At 54.5% G+C, this 10,828-nt stretch overlaps 1 protein-coding gene across 1 annotated transcript; it reads left to right on the top strand.

Moving 5' to 3' along the window:
* Positions 1-5,603: 5,603 nt before the first annotated feature.
* NGB (neuroglobin) lies at positions 5,604-10,188 on the top strand. Its single transcript, XM_075713118.1, has 4 exons — positions 5,604-5,710; positions 7,079-7,190; positions 8,755-8,874; positions 10,042-10,188. The coding sequence occupies exons 1-4, from the start codon at positions 5,604-5,606 to the stop codon at positions 10,186-10,188; spliced, it is 486 nt and encodes a 161-aa protein (XP_075569233.1).
* Positions 10,189-10,828: the final 640 nt, after the last annotated feature.

Genomic DNA, 10,828 nt, shown 5'->3' with positions numbered 1-10,828 from the left:
AATCCCTCACATAGAAGCAGTAACACATGGGGTTTGCTTTGAGAGCAGATGGCTGAGTGCAAAGCTGAAAGGTTGTGATGCTAGCACAGCCTTGACATCAAGGAATGGGTGCAATTAAGTGCAAATTTTTTTTTTTTTTTTTTTAATAAATCACAGCCGCGACACTGTTCTCAGACACAGCCGCTGTAGGTCAAATGATTGTAGAAGATGCCCTGGTCAACAGTATCAATTCAAATTGCAAGAAGGAGGGAAAGAACAGACAGCGTTGAGATCAGAGAGAAGACAATAAGTGAGCACTTCAGAGATCAGCACCAGCAGCACTTCTGAAACAAGACAAATCCAGTGGGGAAACTACAGAGGAGGCTCCATGGGGAATAGAGCATCCTTTCACCAAACTTTTGCCATGATGTTTGGGCAGCTGAAGTATGATCCAGTCCAGAAGTATAAGGACAGTTGGAGGAAGATCCAAGCCCGTGCGCACAGTCCCTAAGTAGGACAGAAGCCAGGTAACTGTGGTGACACAGTGCTTGCCAAGTTGGCAGGCGTATTAGCTAAAGCACCATGTTGAGCTAATGAGGCTGGAGAGCTTTGGGACCATGGCTACTTGCATCCCACCAGCTTGGAGCGTGCACACCTCTGTAGTTGCATCTTATGATCAAATTCAGCTTTCGGTCAAGACTGACATGGTAGATAGACTTTTTGAACTCACTTTGGTAGAGCAACTTACAAAAGGCAGAGGTTGCTTCTTGGAAGATCACAGCCTGGTGGTGGGGGTAGCAACTGGTGGATTATCACTGTGCTAGAGAGCACAAGGTGAGTAACAACCAAGATAAGGTCTGAGCATCTGTGAGTGCCAGTCCTGTTCCAACAGTCTCATAAGTAAAAAATACTCAGGCTGGCAGCTCCCTGGTGGTCCCCTTTGGCTTCTCTCCCTGCTTCATGCCCTGTCAGCCTTGGATTGTTTTCACCTGCATGCACAAACTTTCCCCAGCTGGCCCTGGGAGATCCAAGGTGAACCAAAGGAAGTCTAGAAGCAAATTGAAGTCAAAAGATGTGTTCTTATTTTGTTCTGCTGTTGAATCCTCTCCCACACATTGTTCCTCCTCCCTCTGCCTATCCCTCTCTCCTTAGCCCAAATCTTCAAGGTCGGTAGTGCTGCCCTGCTATCCCCACAGGCACAGTGGGAGCCAGCGAGCTCTGCAGCTGTTGTCTTCATCATTTTATGGGCAAGATTGTTCCCTCCTGCATCTGTTTTGCTTCATGTTATGCAACTGCATTTCATGATTTGCTTTGCTACTGAGCTGTGCTGCGCCATGGCCTGAGGGGGTAGCTTGAGACGGCTGCTGGGAACGTGCATAACTTCTGCTCCCACCTGAGGATGGGAGTCTGGGGAAAAGAGGAGCCATCATGGTCTGTGGTTTTGAGACTGGGGGCAAAGGGGAAGAAAGGGGATTAGCCAAGCCCAGGAGTGCGTCTCCGAGGAGAGCAGGGAGCCTGAAGCAGCTAGATCAGAGTGGCATTATTCATGAGGACTCGCAGATGTAGAATTGGAAATAAGCAGGAGTCCAAAAGGGATTTGGGTTTGTTGGAACAGCAGCTGGGACAAAAACTGACAATGCCACAGCAGCACATGCAAAACAGCCATCCCTGGGCGAGGCTGATATGGTTTTCCTTTGGGAGGGAGGTCTGTTTTCCAGGTGCCCTGAACCTTGAGTGCAGGGTTGGGGACAGGCATTTGCAAGCTTATTGCCAGTTGTTACACCATTTTACAAGACTGGGCAAGTTTCTTTCCCTGTGGGTAAAGTGAAGCACTGAACAAGTAAAGCCAACACTTGGGAAGGGGGGTTATGAGTGTTGGTACTGTAATTTGAAGGGTCTGTAGATTACAATAATGAGACCCACTGGAAACTAAAAACATTATATAAATCTGTCTTCTTCCAAAGCACAAAAAAGCTTTATTGCTTTCTTTGCGGGTCAGTGAGTGTCTCCAGAAATCTGCCTCCCCTATTTTCCAAGTAGCTTAAAGATGATTTTGGAGAAGTCTGTGATGCTGACCTGCTGACCTGCTGCTTCTTCACTCATGACAGCTCCAGAACAGTCTTGCAGAAATCCAAGAACAACTTAGAAAAGAACTGAGCTGCCAGGCTAGGTACAGGCAGCCAAGGGAGCTGGGGACCATTGCAGGAAACCCTCAGGGCCTGGAAACATTTGCAGTGCTCAACCCCTTGATGCATGCTGGGGTGTCCTTGTGCTTGAAGGCTCAGAAAACACTTGAACAATAAGGGAGGTTTGCTTGTTTCTTTTTCCTTGTACTTTAAATCCTCTCTGGACTCCACTTGTGCTGTCAGCACCTCAGTGCCGTGGCAGCAGGAGGGACTCCTCTGGCAGCCACATAGCTGTGAGGGAGAAGCTGCTTTGCACGCAGGGAAGAGCACTGTGTGTCCCGAGCCCTTGCTCTTTTAAGTCATGTGAATGGCAGTTCAGGTGTTTCTTACCCCTGAGCTCTCCCTGCCTCCCACCTCAAGTCCCTTCTTACAGCTCCCTCCTCCTGTGCTGGGAGATCTATACTGTCACAGGGGAAAAAACTGCCAGTTTTATTAAGGGAGAGAGCATGTACTAGTCCAGAAGGCAGCAAAAGGATGGATTGACAGCTCAGAGGGGCAGGGAAAGTGGGGAAACTGCTCCTGAATGTGCCTGTGCCCTGCCCAGACAGAGCTGGTGCTGGGAGGCAGGGAAGGAATTAACTTTCTTTTGGTTCTTAGACTCTCCTGAGTGTCTTACCAGTGTGGGCTTTGGGTGCCAACAGGTAGCTAGTGGTATGGCCAGCCCATTGCACCTTTCGTCAGCTGGGGCACCCGTATGTTCCATGGAAGGAGAAGACATGTCACACTCAGCACTCTCATTGCTGCCATTATGTCTGGTCTGTTCTGACATTTGTGCCTTGCCTGCGAGCGCTCAGCATGCAGCCACCATCTGCGGCATTGAGGGAAGGTGTTGGGGGGGAAGACTTTGGAAAAGAGCCACCGTTTTCCCTTGCCATCATGGCTTCACTGCTATAGTCTGAGATACCCTTGCCATCAGGAACAATGGCTGAACCTGCATTTCACTGTTGCTCTGGGATGTGATAGCTAGTATGGTGCCTGCATGGTCCCAAGGAAAGGTGCCCCATATCCCAAGTAAGCTTTAGGAGCTGATCACTCTTAACTACAATGACTTGCTTCTGTGGTGCTTCTCTTCCTCCTCTGTCAGACAGCTCTGAATATATTCAAAATGTTGCTAGGCAAATATTCAGCCTCCGTTGCTGCTCTGGCTGCATATACGTGCTTCAACTCTGCTCCTCGGTATCCTGTGGTCTAGCGAGGACTCTCCGCTCTCCTTTCCAGCGCCCCGGCAGCACAGCGCTGCCTGCCTGTTCTGCTCCCCCTTCTTGTTAGCAGGGTCAATCTGAACTGTCCAGCCAGGCTCTGGTGAAGCTCCACGTCCATGTGGTTGTGACAACAGGCTGAAATGTCAGAGCAGCTTGTGCAGTTGCATATAGGATGACACTTCATGTTCTTTGCTGGTGCGCTTGATCAGCTGCAAGATAGCTAAAGGTTAATGTTTGCGTTGGCACTGCCGGGCTTGTGTTCGCTGCCCTGCTCAGATTAACCTGGTCTTTCCCGCTGCTCTGCTAGCTGCTCTTTCAGACTCCTTGCAGCTTCAGCAGTTATCATCGCGCTGATTTATCATCAGTTCCCAGTGTGAATGTTTCCTTTGCAACCATGTAGCTAAGACGCTGTTTTTAGTGGGAGCTGCTTGTGGACCAGAAGATGGTGGCCAGCAGCAGGAAGCACTGCGGGCTGGCAGGTTGCATGTTCCGACCCCCCAGCCATGAGATGGCCCTGCAGCTCGTGATTCTTCTTTATTATTAAATGCTTCATATTTATCCCGTTCTCTAAGAACGGAGATATGTAGAGATCATATGTGCTTCAGGCTTTTCTTAGTTATCATGAAAGCTAAAATGCTGTATTTTTAACAGAAGCCATGATTTAACAGAAACCATTTGCATCTTTCCAGAACCTGGAACTTTTGACATGAATTAAGTCTTTTCAAGCAATGACATTCAAAACACAGCAAACCTGGAACATCATTTGTTTTCTGGCTCAGCAGCCAGAGAACTGAAGCATTTGTGGGACTCCCTAGTCCCATCTGACAGTTCAATTTCTTTGTGAGTTTGTTGGACTTTTCAAGAGGACAGGGTTCTCCAGGTTCCTCTAATGTATACTGGAGCTTTTCCATATAGCATCTTGTCTGGTCTGCACTGAGAATGCAGGGTCTCCAAAGCCCGAGAAAACAGGTAATTTATTCTTGCAGAGAACTTGCACAGACGTCTCGGGTGGCTTCCTACTGTCACTGCAGTCAGTGCTGTCACTCCGGCTCTTTAGGAGAAAGGCCCCTGGGAGATGGGCTGGGGATGTAGCATTGTGCCTTTGAATTTGTCTCCTTCCAGAGATTATTTTCAGTACTCCAATGAGAGGAGCCTCCTTTCTGCCTATACCGAGTCAACGTGCCTCTGGGTTGGGTCAGGCTTCTGCCTCCTCTCCTGATTAAAAGAAGCAAGTCTGATGTATAGAAGCAGAACTTGTAATAAGATCAGCACAATTGTTATTTCAGAGCAGACTGTGATGGTTTCAGTAACATTTGTGCTTTTGTGTTGCTCGCATCCTTCTGAAAACCTTTACTTGCATGACTGCTCTGGCTTTCCTGGCTTCTGTTGTGCTGCTTGAGACCTCGCTTGCCCCTTCTCGCTTTGTTTCCTCCATGCTGCCTAAATCCCAGGGCCAAATGAAAAGCAGCGTTTCCCTTTGTCTGATGAATAATAATCTCAGTAAGGAGAAGCGGGGTGTCCTGAACATATTTGACAAAGTTGACATGTCTTCTGACCTGTTATTAACAACTTTGCCTGGTTTGGCTGGCTTAATTAGCCTTAAATTAAGCATGTATCTTGCAGTGTCTAGACTGCATCTGCCCACGGAGATAGCGGGCGGCTGCGGGGCACCCTGAGCCTCAGTGGACGCGGCCGAGGGCAGGAGGGTGCCGTGGTGCTGGAGCATGGCTGGGGCCCCCCGCAGCAAAGCGGCGCCGGGAGGGAGCGGTGCTGAGCGGGGAGCGGCACGGCCGGGGCCCGGTGGTCCCCTCGCCAGCACCGCTCTGCCGTGCTGCTTCGCTCCTCAAATCGGGCCGGTCGGAAGATGGCAGCCATAAATGAGCTGAACTTTCCACCCTGCCCTGCGGCTGCGAGTCCTGCGGGGGTGGTTGGGGGTTTTAATTTTTTGTTTGTTTGTTTGTTTTTTCTCCCCCCCCCCCCCCCCCCTCCTTCCTTTCCAATACAAAGTGAGCTCTGCCTTGCCGGTGAGGCGGTCGGGAGAGCCCGGCGTGGAGGAGAGGGCGGCCGGGGAGCGGCGGGGGCGCGGGGGGACCCCCGGGTGAGCGCCGCCCCCCCCCCCCCGTCCCCCCCGGCGGAGCGAGGGGCGGGCGGCTGCCGCTCGGCGCCCCCCCCGGCCGCGGAGCCAGCCGTGCCAGCGCCTGCCTCGGGCGGCGAGGGGCAGGTCCCCCGCCCCGCCATGGAGAGCGGGATGCCGCTGTCTGGCAGGCAGCGAGCGCTGATCCGGGAGAGCTGGCGGCGGGTGAGCGGCAGCCCCGAGCAGCACGGCCTCGTCCTCTTCACCAGGTGAGCGGGGCGGCGGGGACGGGATGCGGCCACCGGCCCCGGCCCGGCCCGGCCCGGAGGGACGCGCTCCGCCGCTCGGAGAGCGCCGCTTCCCTGCGCTCGGCGGTGGCTGCCGGCCGGGCCCCCCGCCCCTCCGCTCCCTCCCCTCCCCGGGGCTGAGGCCGCGGAGCCGCGGCTGCCGTGGGGCAGCGGCGTGGGGGAGGCCGCCGGCGCCGCGCTGCTGCCCGGCCTTCCCCCCCCCCAATCCGCGAGTGAGAACTTTGTTACGGGGAGATGGAGGGGGAGGGAGGCGGCGGGCAGGTTTGGTGCCTTTTCGCCCGCTGATCCCCCGCCTCGTCACCGTTACTTCTGCTGTTTGAGGAGCTGGGCAGCGTGGGGAGGGGACCTCCTGACTGCCCCTGGCACGGCCCTCCGCAGCCCCAGGCAAACACCTGGCCGCTGGCGAGGGGCTCAGCCTCGGGGCGGAGGAAAGGTGTGCGGGCGGGGACGGACGGCTGAACCCCAGCTCCTTGCCTCTCCTAAACACGTTAATGTCTCTATTATGGGGAGTGGAAAAAGGAAAAATCCACGAGAAGTCATTTAAAAAGGACGGTCGGAGAGCTGATCACCAGCTTCTGGAGCGGGGCGTAGCAGGCGGGAGCCAAACCTCGCAGAGCAGGGCTGTGAGCAGCGACAGCGATGTTTGGGAGTTTTAGTGGAGGGGAGAGGGATGCAGTAGTTTAACATGCAGGATGGCAAGAAGAGAGACTGTCCTGCCTAAATTCCTTGTGGCCTTCCATGGACGGCATCAGCCTGTTAGATCTGCCTGGATGCTGCTGCCGAGACCCCTATGTGCCTGGCATAGACTGGCAGGGAGACTGAGGGGGGAAAAAATGGGAGCTCGTGATGGTGTGGGAGAGTTGGGCACTAGCTGAGTTTGTACGTGCTCCCCACCTTGCTCAAGTAGCAAAGCTCTCTCCTGGAGCTTGTGGGCCTTCCCTGGATTTGGGGCTCAAGAGGATCATGAAGTGGGAATGGGAAGAGCTGAGACAACAAGACTTTGGGGAGAAGGGCCAGGCTAGGAGGAACTCCAGCGAGCTGGGACTGGTCCTCAGGCACCATAAACACATACCTCAGGGCTGGTGCTCTGGGCTAGGGAAATAGAGACTTCTTTCGACTGTAGGTAATCTGGATTGCCCCAAACTAAGACTTTTCAGAACCTCTTGGTCCTCTACAGGTGGGGAGGGATCAGTAGGTGGGAAGGGAGACGGGGGGGGGGGGGGGGGTGGGCTGCGGGTGGGCTGATGATGGGGTTTCTCCTGGGGTGAGCAGGACTCCAAATAAAGCTGAGGAAGTGAGAAGATGGGGGTTTCTCTCTTGCTGTTGCAGGTTGTTTGACTTGGACCCTGATCTGTTGCCCCTTTTCCAGTACAACTGCAAGCAGTTTGCCAGCCCTCAAGAGTGCCTCTCCGCCCCCGAGTTCCTGGATCACATCAGGAAGGTGAGAAAGGGGCTGTGGCATGGCTGGAGCGCAGCCTGCGTGGAGGAGGAAGCCCTTCGGCAATGGCTTGGGACTGTGGGGTGTCTGACTGGGGAATGCATGGGAAGTCTCCTCCTGAGATGGTAACTGCAGGGGGTTACTCATGCTAGCAGAAGGTGCTATTGCCAGGACAAAGTGCCCTACAAGAATGGGGAGGGGATGAGGATGTGGGCGGTGGTGGATAAGAAGCACCATGCTGATTTCTCACCATGCTGAGAGTGGATTGCCTCTTGTGAAAGTTGGAAGCCCCCTTCTTCTACCATGGAAGTGCCTCAGTGAGCACACTTCTGTCCAGACAAGGACCGAAGCCCTCTGCTTGGCCACATGCTGACCAGGAGGTGGCACAGAGCTGGGCCGTGGGCCAGGCTCCCGTGGACCCACTACTGTGGAGAGGCTGTTGGTGCAGCTGCCGAGCCAGACGGCCCACAGCATCTGTTGGATAGCCTCTGGGGGAGTGCTGCGATAGCATTCGCCTCCCCCCAAAACAGGGAGAGGAGCAATGCTGATGTCATCTGGAGGAGCTCGTGCATGGACAGAACTACACCCAGTGCAGCAGAGACCCTTTGCTGAGCCCTGAAGAGCGGCCATGCCGGGGCAGAGCACAGCCTTGGCTTGTGGATACCTTCATAAACTGCCTGGCTCCAGCTTTAAATCAGTTTGGTGCCTCACTTGCCTGTCTTTATTCCTCGTAAGAGGCTGTTTCAGGACTGTGCTCCTCTGATAGCTGCAAGCTTTTTGTTATTTTCCAGCCTCTGTTTATTGGCAAAGTTAAGTCCATTTTTACTTCTGCTGTTATTGCCTTGAGCTGAAATAGCTCTTTGCTCTCGTTGGAGATAATTTCCCTGTTGAAATTACAGAGCACAATTCTATCACCTCTTGGCTTTGCCAAGCTAACCATGCCCTGGCTTTAATCGCTTCTTCTAATTTGGTGTGTCTGTTCTCTTCTAATCCCTCATTAACCCTTCTCTGTCCTGTTTCCATTTGACTCTTCATGCTCCTGGGAGACCACAGGAGTACGTGCTCTACCAGACCAGGTCTCTTGGCTGTACCGTCCACCCCATCTCCTCAAAATACCTTGGCTGATCTTAGAATTGGAGTTGCCTTATTCACAGTTGCACCATCTTGGCAACTTCTAGTTGGAAACTCTAGTCCTGGCAACTTCCAGGACTCCCCTGCAGTTGTCCTGGAGTCCTAAGAGCTGTAATGACTGCATCAGCATTAGATCTTAGCCCGTAACTGCTCTGCTATAAGGCTGTTTACCCCCTCTGGGACAGGGAGGTCAGCAGTGCTGCTTGCTGTGGCACCTCTGGCAGTGTCCCATGGAAGGATGTGGTGTGTGCTGCTGCCAGCAGGCCTCATCGATGTGACACACGGATTGCAGTAGAGCAAAGGAAAGCTTAGAGGGCATCTGCTGGGCTGGGAGGTGGTCAGGCTGAGAAGGGTGAAGTACAGGGGTCAGAGTCTGTTCTCTGGGAGGGTAGCAGAGCCTTGCTCTTAATGCCGTTCTGCCTCTGTGCTCCTACAGGTGATGCTGGTGATTGATGCTGCTGTGAGCCACCTGGAGAACTTGTCCTGCCTGGAAGAGTATCTCTGCAACCTCGGCAAGAAGCACCAGGCAGTTGGTGTGAAGGTCGAGTCTTTCTCGGTGAGGTGTCCTCTCTTGTCCTGCTGTGGCTGTGTTTGTGCAGCCCTGCCTGCAGCCCTCAGCTGTCCCCATCCCTCTGCGCCCACCTCCTGAGTTCAGCTGGCCGGAGAGAAAGCTGGTGGCTCAGAGCAGCCCCCAAGCTGCTGATACCTGCACAGTGACGTTAGCTCAATCAGGGAAACCCTTGAGTTCCCCTCATTTTCTGCTGTCCCCCAGTAAGCCCAGGGAGAAAGGACAGAGGGGAGCAACGCATTTCCCCTGTTTGAAGAGGACCATGGTTTGGGGCACTGCAGTCTCTCCTGCAACACAGGGCTGCAGGCTCAGCTTTTGCCCTGGGCCCTGGATCTCTGCATCAAACGCTCTGGGCAAACCTCACCGTACCTGGGAAAGGGAGCATCCACTTCTCTCTGTGTCTGCACTGGGATGGGCTTGCTGCATCTCAGCCCCTACTTCCTCCATGGCAGTAAGACAGGAGCGTCCTCCATATTAAACTCTTGCTTACTCCTCTCCTGCCATCAAGCACGGACAGAAATGCTGGATTATGCAGCGGGGAAGGGCAGGTTGAAGGAAAGGTTTCCAACAAACACATGGTTCCCTCCTGATACCGCTAGCTTTGGTCCTCTTCAGAGGGACCAGGGTCCCCTTTGCTTGGGGTAGTGATCCCCACCAGCCCTGCGCTAGCATGTGGGTGCTCCTGGATGGGGTTGCTCGCAGCTCCGTGAGGAGCAGTGCCCTGTGGAGAGGCCTGAGAGGTGGCAAGGCAGGCCCTGAGCATCCAGCCTGGGGTCTGACCCACTCTCCGGCATCAGGGCATTGCTCAGCTCTGCTGATCTGCTGCTATGCCAGGGGACAGGGCTGGCTACCTGCATCTGGAAGCCACGGAGAATGGACGTGTACCTCTCCCCTGGTGTTACATGCACCGTATCAGCTCTTGCTCTCACTCACCCAGGCTGTGGGGTGAGGGCCAGCACAGGGCAGGGGAAGGGGATGGTGTGGGCTGGGTCTGGGCACCCTCTGAACAGCCAGGGATGGGGTGGCCTGGCCCTGCTGGCGGAGGAGGAGCTTATGCCCTACAATGGGAGAAGACCAAAAAGGTGGTGAAGTGAGAGAAAGGGCTGCGTGTCATCCCTCAGGGCTGAACTTGACACCTCCCTATTTGGTTTGCAGACTGTTGGTGAGTCCTTGCTGTACATGCTGGAGAAATGCCTTGGCACTGCCTTCAGCCCAGACGTGCAGGAGGCTTGGAGCAAACTCTACGGTGCTGTGGTGAAAGCCATGCGACGTGACTGGGAGACCCTCCCGGAAGGGGACTAGATCCTGCCATCCATCTCCATCCCTGACCACGCAGCAGTCCTGGGCAGGGGGAGCACCCACGCCACTCTCTCGGCCTCTCTCCACCTCTGTCTTTCTCTGTGCACCAGCCCATTGCTGTCTCCTCCAGTCATGTGTGGGGCATCCTCGGGGCTCTCCCAGTGATTCCACCTTGCTTTGACATGACCACATCTCTGCCTTTGCTAAGGGCTGGCAGGGTACATCTCTGTAGTGAAGCCTAGGAGTGCCACAGCACAGGTACACTGCCCTGCCCCAAGTTCCTTCAGGCTAGGCTGGAACACCAACACCCATGTACCTACTCTGTTTTTTTTAGCTGGCTCATCTTCCCTCCTCTTGCTACCCACCCTAGTTAGATGACAGCTAGCGCAGGCCCCTCGGGCTTATTTGCCCGAGATCCTGTTTGCCATGCCTGAGACCTGCCAGGTCTGGCACTGCTCGCTCCTCGTGCACTGCTGTGCCCGGTTCAGCTGTGGCAATGGTGGATTTGGCTCCCTCCAGGGGCAGGGACGGCAGACGTGAGAGCTGGCCAAGCCCGGCAGCCATCCTCCCCAAACCTTGTGGGGAGATTTTCCCCCTCTCCCTTCACCAACATGTCACTGCCAGATGGCTAATCCTGGTGCTC

The sequence above is a fragment of the Pelecanus crispus genome, chromosome 6 (assembly GCF_030463565.1).
Source record: "Pelecanus crispus isolate bPelCri1 chromosome 6, bPelCri1.pri, whole genome shotgun sequence".
NCBI lineage: Eukaryota > Metazoa > Chordata > Aves > Pelecaniformes > Pelecanidae > Pelecanus > Pelecanus crispus.
The sequence above is the reverse complement of the archived record's forward strand: the minus strand, read 5'-3'. Positions and strand labels throughout refer to the sequence as shown.

What these genes read in the sequence shown, in the direction of transcription:
- NGB (XM_075713118.1), top strand. Translation starts at nt 5,604, where the DNA reads ATGGAGAGCGGGATGCCGCTGTCTGGCAGGCAGCGAGCGCTGATCCGG. An exon ending in GGCCTCGTCCTCTTCACCAG is followed by an intron (nt 5,711 to 7,078) that starts GTGAGCGGGGCG and finishes TTGCTGTTGCAG; the next exon opens with GTTGTTTGACTTGGACCCTG. An exon ending in TCCTGGATCACATCAGGAAG is followed by an intron (nt 7,191 to 8,754) that starts GTGAGAAAGGGG and finishes GTGCTCCTACAG; the next exon opens with GTGATGCTGGTGATTGATGC.